This window comes from Phacochoerus africanus, chromosome 14 (assembly GCF_016906955.1).
Source record: "Phacochoerus africanus isolate WHEZ1 chromosome 14, ROS_Pafr_v1, whole genome shotgun sequence".
Classification (NCBI taxonomy): domain Eukaryota; kingdom Metazoa; phylum Chordata; class Mammalia; order Artiodactyla; family Suidae; genus Phacochoerus; species Phacochoerus africanus.
In genome coordinates, this window is record NC_062557.1 from 39167077 (window position 1) to 39188552 (window position 21476).

The following is a 21476-nucleotide window of genomic DNA, read 5'->3' on the forward strand; positions in this document are numbered from 1 at the left end:
TGATGAATGTATAAATATTACCTGGTACCGCTATATCACCCAGCCACAAAAAGTACTGACAGACACAACTTAGATGATTCTTGAAAATAATGAAAGAAGCCAGACACAAAAGATGCCACTGTATGATCTCATTAATATAAAGTACCCGGAATAGAACAAGGCTTAGAGCTGGAAAGCGGATTAGAGGAAGGAGGGAACAGGGAGTTTGCGAATAGGGATGGAGTTTCTTTTTGGGGTGGTGAAAATGTTTTGCAGTTAGATAGTGGTGATGCCTGCACAACACTGTGAATAGACTAAAACCCACCAAAGCGTACCCCTTAAAATGGTGACTTTTATATCACACACACACACACACACACAGAACAAGAGACATCCAGAAAGCCTGATTTAATTGGTCCAGCAGAGGGTCCTGGCAGTGAAACTGAAGGGAAGCGAGGCAGGGCACAACCTATGAAAGAATGACATAGCCCTTGAGGATAAGACATAAACTGGTTAGAACCAAGTAGGTCCCAGATGGCGGGAGGTTCAGCTTCCAACAGACCTCAAGCCTCATTATACGCTCATTGTAATAAATTAGCCAATGACAGGCCCACAGGTGCCATGAAGTTTCTGAGCCTGACCATAAAAGTCCAAAAAGTGGACCGTGGCCCACTTCCTGGAAATCCCCACCCCTTCCTGGAAAGAGTTGGAACAGTCCTTCCACTCATCAGCCTATGAAACTACCTAAAACCTAACCACCCCCTACTTTGGAGCCGCTCTCAAACCTTTTCAGATGGGCTGCGGAGGGCATTCTCTCTACAGAAAGTACATCTTCCAGGTCGCTCTCATCTTCTGAGACGGCCCACACTCTCTCTCTCTCAATAAATCTGCTTCTTACCTGTCTTTGCCTCTCGCTGAATTCCTTCTGCCCTGAGACATAAAGGCCCTGAACTTCAGTTAAGTCCTGAGACCAGGTGTGCGATTTTAATGAAAAGACAGTGGGCTCCAGTCCCAGTCTGGGTTTGGGCTGGTTTGAGTCCCAGCCTCTGGGCTCCAGTCCCATCTGAGTTGTATGGGTTCAGCACGGGTCTTTTAAAAAAAGCTTCTCGGGTGGTTCTAACATGTTGGCAGAGCCTCTTCCTACCCAAGATGTGGTCTGTGGACCAGCAGCAGCAGCAGCAGCATCACCTGGACGCTTGTTAGTGCAGGATCTCCAGCCCCCAGCCCTGAATCACAACCAGTGTTTTAACAGGATCTTCTTGTCATATCAACGCTTGAGAAATCCTGCTCTAGCTAGAACGACTGTGTATGTTGATTATGTTTGTGGTGGAAATAGCCGGAAAAATGGGGCTTTGAAGAATTAACGGGATTTCCATAGGCAGAGGTGGGGGGGTTGTCAGATGAGAGAATACATTGCATTTTGAGGAAATCGATAGCCTGATGAGAGCTGCACTTTGGGAAGAACAATCTCACATTTATGCATAGAACTGGCTGGAACTCAATATATATTGCATATTTTATTTTTTTTTAAATTTATTTCTTTTTTTAAGGCTGTAGGTGTGGCAGATGGAAGTTCCCAAGCTAGGAGTTGAATCAGAGCTGCAGCTCCCAACCTATGCCACAACCATAGTAACACCAGATCCAAGTCATGTCTGTGACCTACACCACAGATCACGGCAATGTCGGATCCTTAACCCACTGATGGGGGCCAGGGATCAGACCCGAAACCTCATGGATACTAGTCAGGTTCATTTCCACTGAGCCACAGTGGGAACTCCCACAATGCATATTTTAGAAGAGAGAGGGTTCAAGAGTATTGCAATGATCCAGTTATGTGATTAGAGGGGTGGCAGTGGGCTTGGAAAGGATGTAAGAAATTTTGAAAGAAGATCAGACAAAGTCTGGTGATTGATTCCAGACAGGGAGCGGGGAGCAAGGCAAAGAGAGAAACCACCTTTGTCTGAAGGCCCATAATGTTGAGCAAATAGAGAAAAAGAAACAAAAGGCGCAGAAAAAGAAGGCCCAAGAAAGAGTTGGAGGAATCTCATGAGAGGGTTTCAGAGTGAAAGAATCCTGAACAATGTCAGATACTGCAAAGATCTCAAGGAGACTGACAACTGAGGAAAACTATTAAGATTGTCAACCAGGAGCTCCTGTCGTGGCTCAGTGGAAAAGAATCTGACCAGCATCCATGAGAACATAGGTTTGATCTCTGGCCTCCCTCAGTGGGTTAAGGATCTGGCATTGCCATGAGCTGCAGTGTGGGTCACAGACACAGCTCAGATCTGGCATTGCTATGGCTGTGGCATAGGCTGGCGGCTACAGCTCCGATTCGACCCCTAGTCTGGGAACCTCCATATGCCACAGGTGTGCCCCTGAAAGGAAAAAAAAAAAAAAGATTGTCAACCAGGAAGTTATTGGTACCATGCGAGGGGGCATATTGGCAGTGGTTGTGATGGGTGGTAGTGGTGGTAGTTAGTGGCTGGAGCTATACTGGAAGGGGCTCAGTGGTTGGGAAGAGGCAGAGACGACAAGAGCAGAGTTCAGAAAAAAGTCTTCTCAACAGTAGGGAGATTTCTCTGTTTGCAGGTAGAAACAAAAGGAGAGAAAAGGGTTAAAGATGCCTGAGCGAGACCCAGGAGCCAAGGCAGCCAAGGCAGAGCAGGAGGTAAGGACTGGAACGTGCAAATGGAGGGGCTGGCCTTGGCACAAAGAGAGAGCGAGAGGAGGTGGGCAGACACAGAGGGATGCTGGCATCCTGATGGGGGTAGAGGGGGCAGTTAAAATGTGCCCCCGGGTCTCCCCATGTGGACGGTTCCCCTATGTACCCAGCCTCCCCTCTGCCACGCTGCACCTGCCCAGCCCCAGGCATCCCACGTTCTGACTCTCCTTCTGAGAGGTGGGACCTGCCAATGCCTGGACTTACCAACTGCCTGGAGCTCTGCATTGAGGGTGAGAAGGACGGCGAGGAGCAGCAGGAGGCAGAGGCCACCCAGCTTCATGTTGCCGGCTGAGGACTGGTCGGTGGTAACGCAGCCAAGACTAGAGCAGCTGACATTTATAGGCTCCTGGAATGGTTAAACTGGGCCAGAGGTCAAAGGTCACCATCAGCGTGTAAGAAAATTGAAACTTAGGCTCTGCCAAGAAGCTGACTTCGCTAAAAAAAATAAAAATAAAAAAAGAGAGAGAGAGAGAGAAACACCCCACCTTTGTGGTGTTGAGCAATGTTTGTTTTTTCTAAACAAGTTCTCTGAGGCAAGGGGAATATCTCCTTAGTGTAATAAAGAAATGTATCAGATGAGAAGGAGAGAGAGAATGAAAGAAGATTAGATAGATAGATAGATAGATAGATAGACAGACAGACAGACAGACAGACAAAAGGAGAGGTAACTCAAGAATATCTACATGCAAGATGCTTTACCTGTTAAATACCACAATTGAGTTACGACAAGGTTAAATAGCTTGCTCGAAGTTACAGAGCTACGAAATAGGGCGTCATATCTCATGACTTCTTTTCTATGACACTTTGTCGCTGCATCAGGACCTAGGTCTAAGTATTATATTGCATTGTGTGATACTGTTCAGAGACGTATCTGTTCTCCCTCTTCCCTGAGGCACTGCTAAATAGTTGGGCATTTATATGCATATAGATGTATATGTACATAGATAGACACACAAAATGCAGAAAAATTCTGGAACAAAAACCTCTCAAATAACGACAGCACTCACCACTTCTTAAGAATAGTAGAATGAGGGAGTTCCCGTTGTGGCTCAGTGGTTAACGAATCTGACTAGGAACCATGAGGTAGCTGGTTCGGTCCCTGGCCTTGCTCAGTGGGTTAAGGATCCGGTGTTGCCATGAGTTGTGGTGTAGGTCGCAGACACAGCTCAGATTCCTCGTTGCTACAGCTCCGATTGGACCCCTAGCTGGGAACCTCTATATACCACAGGTGCGGCCCTAAAAAGACAAAAATAAATATATATATATAATGTTTAAAATATATATATGTTAAAAAGAGGAGGAAGAAACCCTCCCTAAAGTATGGAGTTTAGATTGGAAGGTTGCATGACTAGAGCCAGGAAATGCGCTTAGGGGGGCTTATTAAACATATCATGTTATAGGATAAATAAACACAGCTATCCAATTGCCTCCCATAGCCCCCAATCCCCTCTAAACTCTCTGATATTCTGTTTCCCCTACAAGACTTGAGAATCCACTAGTTGATGCCGGGAGGGAAGTGAACAAAGCTGTCCCTGGATGCCAAGCCCTCTTTCTCCAGGCTGGGTACCACTGAAAGGCACTTACTCCCTCTACCCATCCTAACATGTTCAGAAGAAATAAAATTGGAAGTCTTCTTGCGTAATCAGTCCAAAAAATAGCTGAGCCATCTCTCGTGTGTAAACAACTTCGGTTTTCCCTCCCACCCCAGCTGTCCCCCACCGTATGGAATGTACCACACTGAAGCCAGAATGTCTCAACCTTGACCCTATCTGGGGAGAATGAGACTCTAGGGAGATGAGTTAAAATCCAGCTGTTTATTCCGAGCAGTCACATGATTATAAATCAGTGCAAACTCTTCTCTGCTTTCGGTTTCTTTCTCCCTCTCCCTCCCTCCATCTCTCTCTCTCTCTACTGCCCCCTTCACATTTTAAACTTTCTCTTTCATCTTTCTAACCCCTTGCCAATACCCTGAAGGCCCCTAATTCTGATTTCTTTCAACAGCACCTGCTGGCAAATCCCCTGTTGGAGGCACCTAACTATGCACCTTATCCTTCCCACGCCTAAGTCCCAACATAAGTTCATCATTGACCGCTTCATGTAGGACTTCGACACTGGCCTGCAATTTTAGTACAATTTCAGCACAAGCTCCCATGCTTCCTAAGAACTATTGCAAACATTGTCCATGTCCCTCACACCTTAATCTCTTTCAGTCCCTCCCACTCAACAGATGACCTCGCCTCTTACTTTACAGAGAAAAATTTTAAACCCCTAATCTATCTAAGCGATACAGGGCTTGGAGTTTCCATGGTGGCTCAGAGGGTTACGCACCGGACTAGTCTTCATGAGGACGTGGGTTCGCTTCCTGGCCTTGCTCAGTGGGTCAAGGATCCTGGGTTGCCTGCCGCAGGCTATGGCATAGGTCACAGGTGCAGCTCGGATCTGGTGTTGCTGTGGCTGTGACATAGGCCAGCAGCTGCAGATCCAATTCGACCCTTAAGCCAAGAAATTCTATATGCAGGTTCAGCCCTAAAAAGAGATGCGGTGGCAGGGGAGGGGGCTATTCAGGTTGTCTAGTTCTTCTTGAGTTAACTTCGGTTAGGTATCCATCTGGGTCCAACCTGGAAAAAGACACCACACAGTAATTTGAACAGAGTAAATTTAATACAAAGAATGACTAAAATGGGGAGTTCCCCTTGTGGCACATCGGTAATTAATCTGACTGGTGTCAATGAGGATCCAGGTTTGATCCCTAGCCTTGCTCAGTGGATTAAGGATCCGGCTTTGCCATGAGCTCTGGTGTAGATCACAGACGAGGCTAGGACCCCGTGTTGCTGTGGCTGTGGTACAGGCTGGCAGCTGTAGCTCCAATTCAGCCCCTAGCCTGGGAACTTCCATATACCATGGATGCGGCCCTAAAAAGAATAACAAAATAGATAATCAACAAGGACCTACTGTGTAGCACAAGGAGCTCTACTCAATACTCTGTAATAACCTATATGGAAAAGAATCTGAGAAAGAATGAATATAACTGCATCCCTTTGCTGTACCCCTGAAACTAACACATTGTAAATCAACTCCAATAAAAAAAAAAAAAGTTTTTTAAAGACAAAAAAAAACAAGGAATGACCATCTATAAGAGGGGATTGGAGTAACAAGAGATTGACTAGTAAGGAATGAAGAGAATTCTTGATAGTGTCAGAGTGGCAGGTTTAAGGAAGCACCACTAACCCTGGGCCTGAGATAGAGGGTCCAAGGAAGAGCCCTGCCCACCCCCCACCCTCCACCCCCAACCCAACTCCTTGCCCCCAGGCCTGAGAGGCAGACCTTGTTGGAGAAGTCAAGTTTATGGAATCGTGGTCACCTTGGGTGCTGCAGGAGGCAAAACTCTTCCCCCTCAAGTCTCTCCACTTCCAGCGCAGTCTAGCAAAGAGAAAAAAATGTAAGGGACCCCAATCTACTTTCACAGAACAGGCTAAAAGGGTGAATCTCGAGAGGCAATACAAGAATAACATGTACAGATAGCGTGTGTCTTCTGAGGGATGTAGCTCTCTCGCGAAAATTGTCAAAGTCATTGCAAAGATCACACAGAGTTTCTGTATACATTTCACCAGTCTCCTATTGTTAACATTGTACCCAACCACCACACTTCAGTCAAATTAAAAGAAAAAAATCAACATTGGCATGTTGCTAGGCACCAAAGCACAGAAGTTATTGGACCTTCATGAGTCTTTCCAGTAATGTCTTCTTTCTGTTCAGGATCTGATCCTGGATATCTCACTGCATTCATTTGTTAGCCCTCCTTACTCTCCTCTGCTCTGTGACAGCACCTCAGACTCTTCTCATCTGATGTTTTGTAAAACATCTTTCGATTTGTATGTGTCTGGTGACTTTCTCATGATCGACTGGTATTACGGGTTTGGAGGAAGAATATTGCCATCAGGACACAGGGCCCTGGGGCCCAAAATGGATGGGGAGTTTCCGCACACAAGGGGCCTTACGAGAGTCAGACCAGGACAGACAAGCCAACAGAGAAGACGATGAATCCAATGGTTACCATAGGGGAAAACTTTGGGTGGAGGAAGAAATTGGGAGGGTGGGAATAACATACACACACTCCTGTATAAAATAGAGGATTAACAAGAACCTATTGTATATAGCACAGGAAAACCTACCCAATCTATATGGGGAAAAAAGAATGGAGATATATATATATATATATTTTTTTTTTTTTACCCCAATCTGTATGGGGAAAAAAGAATGGATATATATTTTTTTCCCCAATATATATGGGAAAAAAGAATGGATATATATTTTTTTCCCCCAATCTATATGGGAAAAAAAGAATGGATATATTTATAAGTGATCCACTTTGCTGTATACCTGAAACTAATACAACATTGTAACTCAATTATACTCCAATAAAAATCTTAAAAAGATGATGATGAAAGGTTTATTTGTAGTCAAAGGAGGGACAGTCCTGGAAATACCTGGGAAGCTGGGGAGGCAGAGAAGTGGAGGAATCTGAAGAGCCACCTTTGGGCAAAGTGCGGAGCTATGCAGAGGGCACACACCAGGGGGCGCTATTCCCAGGCTGGGGAATCTGGGACGCTGAAGTTGTGTGGCTGTGCTGTAGGTTGTTTGTAGGAAAGGGAAGAACTAATCCAAACTTCAGGGCACAGGTTCGCAGCTTAGACGGCCAAACCCAAGGGAAAGAGGGATGGAATATTTTTGAGCTTGTACCGCTTAACAAACCACAAATTAGTCCCCAGTTAGCCTGTTCCGATCACTAGCTGGAGTGGATCTCCAGCCCAGGGGCTCTCTATTTTATACTCTAGAGCCCTCTGGGCCACAATGAAACCTGCATTGGAAAGGCCACAAGAACCAAACTCTTTGTTTGTTTGTTTGGTGATTTGCTGCTTTCTAGGGCTGCACTTGCTGCATATGGAAGTTGCCAGGCGGGGGTCGAATTGGAGCTGCAGCTGCCAGCCCAAGCCACAGCCACAGCAATGCAGGATCTGAACCACATATGCGACCTACACTGCAACTCACAGTAACACTGGATTCTTAACCCACTGAGTGCGATCAGGGATCAAACCCACATCCTCATGGATACTAGTCAGGTTCATTATCGCTGAGCCACAATGGGAATTCCAAGAACCAAAATCTTACAGCACTTGCTTCAGGCTCCCTGTCTTCCTCTCAAGTTTTCAGAAAGACACAAAAAATAAATGACAGATGGTGAGCTGACAAGGTCATTCACTCCCAGGCCTTGGCTGCTTTCCGAACATGACCCTGTAAAAGGTCCAACCCTAGTACAAGGAAGGATCATTACCTACAATTTAGATGTCAGTCCCCAAGCCTCTGGCCTTCTTGGGGCATCCTTGGTAGAAGAGCAGTGAACACAGCTGCCTTCCCAGTACTGACTCACATCCATTCCGTGTCCTGCCATGGGACCCGAGCCAGGGCAGAGTGGTAGAGAGGCCGGATTTCAGATCTTAGTTATACCTTACGAGTGCCTGGCTAGGCAAAGACTATTTCCTTTTCACTCGAAATGAAATTGGAGTTTGGGGTTAGTAGATGCAAACGATTGCATTTGGAGTGGATAAGCAATGAGATCCTGCTGTATAGCACAGGGAACTCTATCTAGTCACTTGTGATGAAACGTGATGGAGGATAATGTGAGATAAAGAATGTGTATATATGATGGAGTTCCCGTCGTGGCACAGTGGTTAACGAATCCGACTAGGAACCATGAGGTTGCGGGTTCGATCCCTGCCCCTTGCTCAGTGGGTTAACAATCCGGCGTTGCCATGAGCTGTGGTGTAGGTTGCAGACGCGGCTCAGATCCCGCGTTGCTGTGGCTCTGGCATAGGCTGGCAGCTACGGCTTCGATTCGACCTCTAGCCTGGGAACCTCCATATGCCTCGGGAGCGGCCCAAGAAATGGCAAAAAGACAAAAAAAAGACCAAAAAAAAAAAAGAATGTGTATATATGCATGACTGGGCCACTTTGTTGTACAGCAAAAATTGACAGAACATTGTAAATCAACTGTAATAAAATTTCTTTGTGAAAGAAATGAAACCGGATTCTCAGTTAAAGTATTGAACTGTCTATGTTAGAGTCCCTTGACTGCCTTCTCTTCTAGAGCAGTGGCCCCACAGAACTCCAAGTCAGTGTATGCCCCGCTGGTGGGTAGACCCTAAAACTCATCCCTGTTGGGAGTAAGAGGTTTTCATCTTCTTGGACTCCAGGGAAAGTGTTGGGCTTCAAGTCCCATTCAGGGAGATTGAACTCAAAGACTCTCTCTGGCCAAGACAAGAATTACCAGACCCTTATCATCACCCCCCTTGGACCAACCTGGCCTACTCCCTCCTGCCCCCTACCAGGGAAGGTACAGGGTTGACTCCTCACCCCACCCCTATGGGGACCTTATTTGCCCCAACCAACCAGCAAGTTTATCGTAAGACTCCTCTTCCTCCAACCAATCAGCAGGTCAGCAGGTGTATCCTAAGGCCTCTCCTCTCCCTAGGCTATAAAAACAGACATGACCACACACCCAGGGTTGGCTCTTTTTGATTATAAGGAAGTCGTCCCACTGCACTAGCTGCGTATCTTATCTCAGTAAACTCTTCTTTCTCTTCACCTCGCCATGCCAGAAAATTCTTCTTTCTGACGCATGTGCACAGACCACGACAAAAAAAGGTTCTGACATGAGGAAGAGTTGGAGTTACAACTCGAGTTCAAGGGCAGCCTGGAGGCAGAATTTCTGGTTTCTCAGGGAACCTCAGTCTTTTTCTTTTAATGCTGTCAACTGATTGGACGAGGCCCACCCATGTTTTTATATTTGCTTTACTCAGAGCCTACAGATTTACTCTGACCGGAAGAAGTACATAAAGTAAGAACACAGCCTACTGTCTCACAGTCCAGGGAGGAGCTATACTGCTGATGGCCATGCAGAGAGAATTCCTTCTGCCCTTGGCAGAAACAATAGACCCATATGAGTGAGTACAGGTGACCTGGCCTGGAGGATGTAGGTAAGAAGGGACTGGAGAGCAGGATATTTTCTTTGCCTTCCTGGCATCTCCATCATCTAGAGTAAGCCCTGCCCAAGTGGTACTCAGTATTTCCTTGTTAAGATGATGCTGGCTGTAGGAACTTCTACATACACCTCAGATAGTTAGGATGAGCCAGCATGGATAGAGTAAAGCAAGAGTTTATTCGGAATAAAAGTTTCTAGAAAATGGGTCACCGGATAGTGCTACCTGAAATCCTCAGAAATCAAACATTCATGGTCAATTTGTTAGGGGACCATTGACCAAAACTGCCCACCTTGGCCAAGTACGAAAAGAGCCACTTACACGAGCTGTCTCACAGCAGGAGGCCCTGAAAAGGAACAAGTGCTGCCCTGAAGACTAACCGGGAGGACTGGGGAGAGGCCAATAGGAGGGAGAAGATGACCAACCTCCCAGGATCCTTGGTGCTGGAATCCACCTTGGCTAAGAGGTGCACATGCCACCAAGAAGGACCTTGTGCCAGACCAAGCATGGGCCAAGCAAGCTGACTGGTCAGGGACAACCCAGAAACTAACCCTCTTCCCATAAAACCGGAGACTGTGAGTCACACGGCAGAGCAGCTGTCCTGGGTTCCCTCACCCTGCCACTCTCCTTCACAGCACCCAGGGGCCCCTTCCCAATAAAGTCTCTTGCTTTGTCAGCACATGTGTCTCCTTGGACAATTCATTTCTGAGTGTTAGACAGGAGCCCATTCTTGGGCCCTGGAAGGCGTCTCTCTTCCTGCAACAAATTCCCTTCCAGTACTGTGGTTCTAGGAGTAGAGAACAAGGCGTTCCCTGGTGGCCTAGTGGTTAAGGATCCCTCCCTGAAAAAAAGGAAAGAAAAGGAGAAAAGAAAAGAAAGGAAAGGGAAGGGAGGGAAAAGAAAGAAAAGAAAAGAAAAAAGGAGTAGAGAACAGCCAGGAAAGGACCCTGGATCCTGGGCACATAGATTTCAGGGGACTTTTCTGGGACTAGTCATTGTATAAGGTAGAAGGGATTTTATCCTCACTGCCACCAGAGGTGCTATTCTAAACTACAAAGGTGATCATCCTACTTCCCCAACTTGATATTGCCAATGAATTTCTATCCACCTTGCTTGGCGTAAGTCCCTCTAGAATTCCCTCCCCGCCCACTTTCCCATGATCCCTGCTTCCTCATGCTCCTACCCCCAGCCCCTATTCCCAAGGCTTTGTGTACGCTTGTCCTGGTGCCTGGATAGTTCATCTGGCTCCCCTCCATCTGGTGATCTTAATCTCACCTCTCAGGTTCCAGCGCACATTGTTCATATCACCTAAAATTTCCCCAACCTCCTGGGAAAATAACAAATAATTCCCCTTATGCTCCTGCAGAACTTTGCACAAATCTCTGCCATAGCATCAGATGGGTTATATTATAATGACCTACATGGGTCTGCCTTGCTGAACTTGCCTCATCGCTGTTCTTATTCCATCAAGATGCACAGTTCCTTGGTGTCAACCAGCAATCAGGAAATGCTTCCTTACTCTCTAGATTTTTTTCTTTTATCCCAACTAGGCAGAAGGGACCTAGTTCAAGGAATTTTGATCAGTGTTTGATCAGCCCTGGGACAACTTGACCTTGGGAATCTGGGAGGGTCGACTGAAAAAAAAAAAAAAAAAAGCACAACCTGAACGTTGATAATTAAGTTTTATTTTGAACAAAATTAGGACTTAAAGCAGGGAGACAGCCTCTCAGGGAGCCCTGAGAAACCGCTCTGAGGAGGTGAGGGGGGAGCTACAGATAGAAGAGATTTTGCAATAAAGGGAAGGTAGTAGGAAAAAAAACGATTTACAGATAACCGGATTTACAGAATAAAAAGATTTACAGAAAACCAGTTTCTATGGGACGATGTAAAGGTCTGAGCTTACTGGAATCACTCTTTTGATATGTACCTCCACTGTGGGCCAGTCTTGTTTGTTTCTTTCCAGCGTTTCCTCTGGGCTCACTGGCCCACCCTTGGGAGTGGATGCTCTCATCGATGACCTTGACATCTTTGTTTTGTCCACTAGCTACAGCCCAGGAGGCAGAGAACAAGGAGTTCTGAAGGAGCAGCTCTGAAACACTTCCCCCAAGAAGAACGGGGGTCTATCAAGATAGAAGTCATAAAGGTGAAGGGGGAGGGGCATGCAGCCAGGCACACATTTTACAGAAGTTTGCGGCTGGTCTTGTGAAGGTGGCTACTCAGACATCAGTCTTTACTGACAGCTTTTTAGTGTTTTTCCAGATAGGAGGAGATACAAGAATTGAGCTCATAAAATCTTCTCCTAAAAAATATCTAATTACACAAAGACCTGTTCTTCTGGTTTTCCCAGAGCACAGGGTGCCTCACTCCCAGTCTCCACCCTGAGCTCTGCTCAGGGGGTGCTGTGGATGGGCAGCTACAGTGGCTCATGATTTAATCCATGTAGAGGCAGGTGGCAAGTGCCAAACTCCAGTTCACATTAGGTAGGACAGTTCAAGTTCTCCGGTCCTTTGCCACCAACTGCTCTTCCACAGGCTTCTGTGGGCAGAGGGGCAGGTGGGTGTTGGTTCCACCTGAGAAGATGAGAGGGGCTGTTTTCTCCCCACAAGCAGGGCACAGTTTCCTTACACTCACAGCCCACACCAATGCCACCGCATTTCTGACCTCAGTGCAGACTATGAAGCAAGCACTGTAAGCCCTTTTGGGCAGGTCTCAATCTTGGTGTCTTTATAGTATTTACTACAATTGTTCTAGAGTCAAGACTCAAAACAAACTCATACTTCTTTATGGGAGGAGGCCCTCCCCCATTCTGTCCCCAACTACTCCAGTTGCAACAAACTCCCACTCGAGCTGTGCAGATGTTTGGAAAAAGAATGTCCATAGGGATCTAAGGAACTGAAACTCAGAACTGAAAATCTTTCACATCTGCTGTAGAGAGAGTGCCAGATTCTAGTCCTAGGTTAAAGGTTCAATTCCCTTTTCTAATCTTCCCAAAAGAAACTGAGCAGGGCCCTGTGGGCCTCCTGGGCACAAAAGCCTTTCTGTGTCTCCCATTTCTTCTTTTTAGGGAATAAGCTTCAGCCACCATGACCTTCATGAGTTCCAAAGGGCAGGTTCAAACAATCGCTACGCAGAGAAGAGAGGGGATGCAGAGACCAGAGAAGAGCAGTCGAGAAACAACAGTGCAGCCTTGGAGTAGGTCCTGGTTTCTCCTCAAGGGATACACAGAACAATATCTTTGAGTTCTTCTGCAGAACTAAAACCACCAACAAATGAAAACCAGATAGGAGGACTATCAGAGCCAGACGGGGGGACTATCAGAGCCAGATGGGGGGGACTATCAGAACCAGATGGGGGGACTATCAGAACCAGATGGGGGGGTTGTTCCCGTCGTGGCGCAGTGGTTAACAAATCCGACTAGGAACCATGAAGTTGCGGGTTCGATCCCTGCCCTTGCTCAGTGGGTTAAAGATCCGGCGTTGCCATGAGCTGTGGTGTAGGTCGCAGAGGCGGCTCGGATCCCGCATTGCTGTGGCTCTGGCGTAGGCCGGTGGCTACAGCTCCGATTCGACCCCTAGCCTGGGAACCTCCATATGCTGCGGGAGCGGCCCAAGAAATAGCAAAAAAAAAAAAAAAAAAAGAACCAGATGGGGTGACTATTAGAACCAGATAGGGGACTATCAGAACCAGCCCTGGGGCCACTAAACACCAACTTTGAAGAGGAATCCAAGCTTGCTTATACCCGGATCCTGATCGGTGGTCCTATTTTCTACTCCTAAACTATAAAACCACCTCCTATTCTCTTCCAAAGGAGGGCACAGTCTTTAGGGCATTAGACTGCTGTGGCCTCCTTTGCCTGGCAAAGCAATAAAGCTATTCTCTTTTCCTTTGCCTAAAACTCTGTCTTGTGTTTCCTTTTTTTTTTGTCTTTTTAGGGCCACACCTGGGGCATATGGTTTCCAGGCCAGGGGCCAAATCAGAGCTACAGCTGCCAGCCTATACCACAGCCACAGCCACACCAGATCTGAGCTGAGTCTGTGACCTACACCACAGCTCATGGCAGTGCTGGATCCTTTAACCCACTGAGCAAGGCCAGGGATCGAACCCACATCCTCATGGATACTAGTCGGGTTCATTACCACTGAGCCACAGTGGGAATTCCCCTGTCTCACATTTCTGTTCAGTGAACGAAGAGTTTGGGCAGCACAAAGTCTGATGACTGGAAAGCCCTCAACAGATTAACCTATTGCACCAAGTCTATAAGCCCAGGCATCACCATCCCTAAAGCCAAGAGTGCCACCAGAATGAAGGAGGCACCCAGCCTTCTGTTAGCAGACAGTGTGGTAAACATTCAGGTACAGCCCATTTGGTAACTTTCCATCATGCAGGAATGCAGCTGGGCTGGGCCAGAGTAGGAAAGACACTGAGTACACACATGGTACTGATACACACACGGTAATGTTGATAGGGATGGAGTAGGCACAGGTAGTCATAGGTGTCCCAGTAAGGGACCACAGATAGAGAGGGAAACCTAGGGGACTTTGGGAGATCACCGTAAGTTAATAACTGCTCAAGAGGGCCATCAGAACAACGCAGGCTTGCTTGACTAGTGGAGGCATGAGAGATGCCTCAGGTCATTGGATGGCGGATGGGGTGAAGCCTGCCTTGAGATTCAGACCAAGGGCAGGAGTTTGAAGACCGCCCTTCTGCTGATCTGAATAAGTACCATGACCAGATACCAAGGAGGAGCTATTACTCAAAGAGGAAGGGGTGGTCTTTTCCCACCCCCACTGTCCTAGGATGATAAAACTGTAGCTCACTGAATCCTGGGGGCAGAGCCTCCTTGCCTGCCCGCTTGCATTTCTCACAAGTATCCTATCTTAATAAATCTATTTCTTGCTTATCACTTTGTCTCTTGCTGAATTCCTTCTGCATGGAGGTGTAAAGAACCTGACTGAACTTCGGTAAGTCCAGACACCAGGTGAGTGATTCTATTTAAAAGTGTGTGTTTAAGTCCCAGTCTGGGTTTTGGCTGGGTGGGAGTCCTAGCACGTGAGTTCAAGTTCCAATCTGGGTTTTGGCTGGGTTCAAGCCATTAGTGCTGTCAGTTTCAATGCAGTTCCTTTATTCTGTTTTACTGCAGGGGGAGAATTTTCTATCTGGTTCAGATGATTTTTTGGAGAGAGAAAGATACAAATCAATTTATAGTTGGAAAAAGTCCTCAACTAATTTCCTCATCTATTTACAGTCTCTGACACAAAATTTCCTGGTATCCTTGAGAATTATGTTCAAGGAGTTTCTCATGCATGTCAAAAGTGAAGATCTAAGCTATACAATAGCATGACCCCCCAAAGAGGCTGTTTCAGCATTTCATAAATAATACACACACACAAACTCTTGGAGTTTTCGTTTCAAGTTCCTAGAATGGTTCATTCACTATACCCTTTGCCATAAATAATATACTTACATAATTGAGGATATAGCCTGGTTCTTGGCCTACCTTTGCAGATGCAAAGGATACTTTTTGAGAAGAAGGGCTAAATAGAAATCCTATTTGTCCTTATCCACTGAGCTCTACTAAGTAATCCCAGATTAAAATAGAAAATGTTGACTTTCTCTTGCACGTCCTGTAGGATCTGGGCCTCAGAGTATATTTCTCCTTGAGAAAGTCATCCTGCACTGGAGTGTTGTGTGTATCCCAACTTCACATCCAACGCTCCCATTCTGACCTACTCATTACTTCCACATACCTATCCAAACAGCTCAAGATGAGTAAGCCTTATACACTGAGGTTTGAATAAATTTGGGGGACAAGGGGGTGGGAAGAAGCTTAAAATAAGCCAATCTTCTGTGTGAACTGGGGGGAGCTATTAAGTATCACGATGGATTTTTTTTTTATTGGTTTATTGGTTCTATGGGCATCATTCTTTTGTTTGTTTGTTTTCTCAATCATTTTGCAATGAGTGATCATGGCTTACAAGAAAATAAGGCTTTTACTTCTTGATACCAAAAGAAAGACTCTTTCGGAATCTATGACCTTTTGTTTTTATTTCTCCAAGTCAAGGGCTCATTTGGGATTAAGGAAACAAACTTTGAAGGATGCTCCTTCCCAGATGATACTTTCCTACCACAGACTTCCAGAAGCCTGAAAAACAGAGCAAGGGGAGTGACCCAAATTAGGCCTAAAGCTACCATTTCCCCAGCCTTATATTATGCACGTGATATGGAAAGAAATCCTTCCTTGAATGTACTCAGCGGTTTGGCATTTCAAAAAGGCCAATCAAGGAAGAATCAGTATGGTTCAAATGACCATACTGCCCAAGGTGACCTTCCGTGCAATCCCTACCTCAAATGCAATCCCTATGAAATTACCAATGGCATTTTTCACAAAACTATAACAAACAATTTTTAAAATTGTGTGGAAACACAAAAGACTCCCAATAGCCAAAACACTCTTGAGAAAGAAGAACAGAGCTGGAAGAATCAGGTTCCCCCTTACTTCGGACTATACCACAAAGCTATAGTCATCAAGAGGATGGTGCACAAAAAACTGACACATACATCAATGGAACAGGATGGGTAGCCCAGAAATGATGGTCAATTAGTCTATGATGAAGTAAGAATGTAACGGGGAAAAGACAATGTCTTCAATAAGTGGTGCTGGCAAAACTGGATAGCTACATGCAAAAAAAATGAAATCAAAACATTCTCTAACACCATATGCACAAAAAATAAACTGAAAATGAACTAAAGACTTAAATGTAAGACCAGATACTACAAAACTTCTAAAGGAAAAACATAGGCAGAACACTCTTTGACGTAAACTGCAGCAATATTTTTTTGGATCTGTCTCCTAGAAACAAAAGCAAAAACAAATAAATAGGACTTAATTCAACTTAAAACCTTTGGCAGACCACAGGAAACCATTAACAACATGACAACGTACAGAATGCGACAAAATATTTGCAAACAATATGACCAACAAGGGATTTTAATTTCCAAAATATATAGCTTATATAGCTCAAAATAAAAAAAAAAAAACTAATAAAAAAATAGGTAGAAAACCTAAATAGATATTTCTCCAAAGAAGACACACAGATGGTCAACGGCACATGAAAAGATGCTCTACTTCATAGAGAAACGCAAATTAAAACCACAATGAGGTATCACTTCACACCAGTCAGAATGGTCATCATCCAAAAGTCTACAAATAATCAATGTTGAAGAGAGTGTGGAGAAGAGGGAACCCTCCTACCCTATTGGTGGGAATGTAAATTGGAACAACCACTGTGGAAAACAGTATGGAGGTTCCTCAATAAAACTAAAAATAGAGTTATCATATGATCCAGCAAACCCACTCCAGGGCATCTATCTGGACAAAACTATACCTTAAAAAGATACATACAAAAAACCCGTTATGGCACAGGGGGTTAAGAACCCAACATAGTGTCCATGAGGATGTAGGACCCTGGCCTCTGTCAATGGGTTAAGGATCCAGCCTTGCTGCATCCAAGTGCCACAATGGTGACATTAATCCTCACTGTTGTGGTTGCAGTGCCGATTGGAAAATGAATTTTCCAGACTCAGACCAGGGTGAAGAAAAGACTGAGGCAAGAAATGCTGTTTAACATTTTCCTGATTTCTTGCTGATCAGGGAGAGCTGACTCCTGAGCACAAGGGTGAGTCTGCTTTTATAGCCCAAGGACAAAGGGGAGAGAATAGAGGTCTTACCACACACCTGTTGGCCAGCTGATTGGTTGGGGGAAAATGGGGGCTTCCTATATGCTTGCTGGTTGGTTGAGGGAATATAATGCCCCTATAGGGGTGGAGTGGGGAGTGGGCCACATACCTTTCCTAGTAGGGGGTAGGAAGGGGTAGGCCAGGTTGTTGGGGGGGGCCTCAGGAACTTTGTAACAATTACGATGAAACAGGTGGGATGATAAGAGTCTGGTAATTCTTGTCTTGGCCAGAGGCTTTTTGCATTTTATCTCCTTAAAGAGTCTTTGAAGTTCCACATTCACATGGTCAGTTCATGTTCTGGATAGCAATGGGGAGACTGCCCCCTCTCTTCACGGGGCTGAGAAGTCCTGGGAGGTATCGGTTAGAGAGGACAGGTAGAAAACCAGTTCCTCCATCTCCCCTGCCTCTATCTCTGACATTTGTGCCCCAGGCTTCCTGGGAGCTTCTCCCCACCCAATTGTGTAAATTAACTCACAGGAGAGCATGGCTCAGTCTGGTCAGACCAGGCAGTTGGGTGGCTCTGCCTGGTGTCATTTAGCCTTGAAAGAGTGAGGAGCAGAGAGTGAGGGCAGGCTCACCTTGAGGGCAAGAAGAGACAGAAGCAGGAGAATTCAGCCCAATAATGAAACTGAGCAAGACCCTGTGGGGCTCCTGGGCATGGAAGCCCCTTGGTGTCCCTCCATTTCTTGCCCACTGGGAATAGGCTTCAGCCTCCATGACCCTCCCTGAGTTCCAAGGGGCAGGTTCAAACAGGTGCTAATCAGGGGATTCAGAAACAAGAGAAGGGAGCAGTCAAGAAACAATAACGCAGCCTGAGGGCAGGGTCCTGGTTTCACCTCAAGGGTATGATAGGTTCCCAGGAGGATGGAGACAGAGCCCCCCTCCCACCCCCCGCCAAATGTGACTGTTCACCTTGGAGACCTGCTGTGGACATGGGTACAGCCCAGCACAAGATCTGCACACTTTCCCAGAATGTGGAGCATAGATTAACCACCTACAAGGATTAACTGCCCTCTGCCACGGGACTCAACCACCTACCCCTCCCTTGACTTTCCCCTCCTACTTTGTCGTTCTGCCATGAACACCAGCCACAGATCCTTTATAAGCCTAGCACCTCCTCACAGTCAGAGCTGGCGCCATCTTTTTTTTTTTTTTTTTTTTTTTTCGGTCTTTCGTCTTTTTAGGGCCGCACTCACTGCATACAGAGGTTCCCAGGTTAGGGGTCGAATCAGAGTTATATCCACCGGCCATAGCCACAGCCACAGCCATGCAGGATCCGAGCTGTGTCTGCAACCTATACCACAGCGCAAGGCCCAGGATGGAACCTGCAACCTCATGGTTCCTAGTCAGATTCGTCTCCAGTGCACCACGCCGGGAATCCGTTCTTTTCTTTTCTTTTCTTTTTTAGAGCTGGCACCATCTTGAGCTCAGCCGGTCCCCCTCTGATGCCTTCATAAATCTCTTTAGCTTTACTAACTTGGCCTCAGCAAACCTAACAGGACACACCTAACAATGTCTTTGAGCTCCTTTGCAGAATTAAAACCCCAGCAAACGGAAGATGTTAACTTCTACATTCAGAAGGAAAGTCACTGTGTGATAACCTTAAGGACCACCAGAACCTCTTCAGAGAGGCCTGAAGCCCGCTTTGAAGAAGAATGCAAGCTTGCATCTATCCCATCCTTATCTGTGGCCCTATTTTCCATTCCTGAGACTATAAGACAGACTACCTCCTCTTCCCTCCCAAAGAAGGGCACAGCCTTTAGGGCATTTGCCTGCTGTGGCCTCCTTTGCAGGCAAAGGAATAGAAGCTACTCATTTCTCCTTTGCCCCAAACTCTGCCTCTGCATTTCTATTCAGCAACCATGAACAGAGGCTGAGTTTTGGCAACAGTAACAAGGTTGTAGTGGCCAGAGATGATGGGGACCCACCTGGCTTGGGGACTGCAACCAGGATTTGTCCTTGGTCCCTATGAATTCTGCCTGAGCCAGTGGGGGCACTAGGCTGCAAGGAAAAAAACACCACGCTGAGACTCTGGTTTCTCTTTCTCACGTCCATCCTCCTAAGATTAAGAAACAGCTGTTACCTGTGATTTCTCCGGCTTTAGGGGGTCTCTAGTTCCATGCATGGAGAAGAGGCCCACCAGGAGTCCATGTCATCGCTTGAAGCCTTGGTTCCATGAAGCCGAAGCAGAGCTGAGGGAGGCCGACCTCCCTCTCACCTACTGAGCTGAGCCAGAGCATGTTCTGGAAGCTTGAGCCCATTAGGCAGCAGGCCAAGGATAACACACACCCGTGAGTGCCTCTTTCCCAAGCAAGCTCTTTGTCTAACAGCAACAGCCTTCCTATCCAGTCTGCTAAAGACTAAGGACTGCCACGTGAGCCAATGAAGGAAAATGGAGCTGGGAGGACAGAACTAGCATTAAGTGAGCACCTGTCCACACCTGAAACCTAGCAGCACCCTGAGAGATGGACAGATTACTACCTTTGAGCTCTGCTGCAGACGTCTCCATTCCAGAGAGAAGGTCGCAGTTGGCTAGCCTTGAGAACCAGACGCTCATCAGGAGAGCCACCCCCGCCCCCTGAGGCCAGAAGAAAGGAAAACAGGCTCTGCCCACACCCTGATCCTTATCAGCCACTCTGCCCTTGAACCATCGCTATATAACTACTCACCAAATTCTCCTGGGTTGGGACAGGTTTTGAAGGCATGAGTCCACTCTGCCCCCCTTTGCCTGGCACAGCAATAAAGCTATTCTTTTCTCCTTCCCCCCAAACTCTGTCTCTGCGATTCAGTGAGGAACACACCCACTATGGGCATCCCCTCACTGTGCTGAGCCAAAGATGTCACTGTATTGAGCATCTCCAGTTCACGGTGAGAGGTCAGACACAGCTTGCCTTGTTTACGTGACTGAGCAACTTAGGTGTAGGGGTGGGTGGGAGAGAAATTCTTTCTGGCTCCTCAGCTCACGTGCTCTGCCCTCCACACCACCTGCTCTGCCTTTTCCTCTACTGCCCATCCCTTTTTAGGCTCAGGTGTGCCTGTCACATTGCAGGGGGCAGGGCAAGGAGGAGCTGGGCCCTCCCACTCCCTCCCAATTTCTTTAACTCTGCTCACCTGTCTGAAGTTCTTTACTGGCCCCACCACCTACAAGACCGGCAGTCCACAGTTCTTCTCGATGAATCAGTCTCTCGCTATACACTGTATGGTGACGCGAAGCAGCCATCCCTAGATAGGATTGTGTTCCTTCCCTTTTGCCAGCTTTTATAAAATACACATAAAATGAATTTTAAAGTCTGATTTCACAATCCCTTTATGCTCTTTACAGTTTTGTTCGGCTGGTTCTTTAATTATGAACTTTTGTTGCCCTTGGCACAGGTGTTGAGAGGAATATTCTTTTCTGTCTTGTGAGGTTGACCTTGTTGCATCTATGATGATGATGAAGCTTTGGTAGCTGCAACCTTGACTGTGGCTGGGGAGATGGGAGGCTGGATATGAGGCTTGGAGGGAAGAAAAACTCCCCGCTACTCCTTGGGCCTGAGGATTAAGCTGATTTAAGACAGATTAACATGAGAAAAGCACTCAAGTTTTATTGAAATTTACATGTACCTGACTACAGGTGTGATAAATTCATTGGGTGATAAAAAAATAACTTAAAAAAAATTTACATGTACCTGTGTTACAGCAGGCAAGCAGTTAGGAATGAGCAGAGAAGGGGAATATGGGGCCAGATGGCAGGAAACGACACATCACGCAAACAGCAGGGTCCATGGGCAAAGAAAAGCAGGAACTTCCAAACTGACAGGAAAGCACATATTTTGGGGTGATAAGTACCCGGGTGGCAGACAAAGAAAAGTGGAAAAAGGCACAAATCTTCAGCATCCAAATATAACTTGTTGTTCATTATGCACTCATTATAATAAAATTACAATAAAATTAACAATGCAGATAAATACCCATCATGCTAAATAAGGACAAAAATCCTTCCTCCCTTTGAGAAAGCAGAG

At 46.3% G+C, this 21476-nt stretch overlaps 1 protein-coding gene and 1 long non-coding RNA gene across 3 annotated transcripts in view; both read right to left on the reverse strand.

Moving 5' to 3' along the window:
- LOC125113985 (WAP four-disulfide core domain protein 3-like) overlaps positions 1–21476 on the reverse strand; it is a 136695-nt gene that overhangs the window by 19528 nt on the left and 95691 nt on the right. Inside the window, exon 1 of one of the 2 annotated variants that reach the window (XM_047756940.1) lies at positions 2906–3028. The exons of the other annotated variant lie outside the window; for it this stretch is intronic. Coding sequence (XP_047612896.1) covers positions 2906–2981 — 76 coding nt within the window. The 5' untranslated portion in view covers positions 2982–3028. Of the gene's footprint in view, positions 1–2905; positions 3029–21476 lie in introns of those variants that run through there. 2 annotated transcript variants of the gene reach the window in all.
- Positions 5218–19702, reverse strand: LOC125113991 (uncharacterized). Its single transcript, XR_007131661.1, has 3 exons — positions 19559–19702; positions 6063–6121; positions 5218–5319 (listed from the first exon to the last, which is right to left on the reverse strand). It is a non-coding gene; the product is annotated as an uncharacterized LOC125113991 (long non-coding RNA).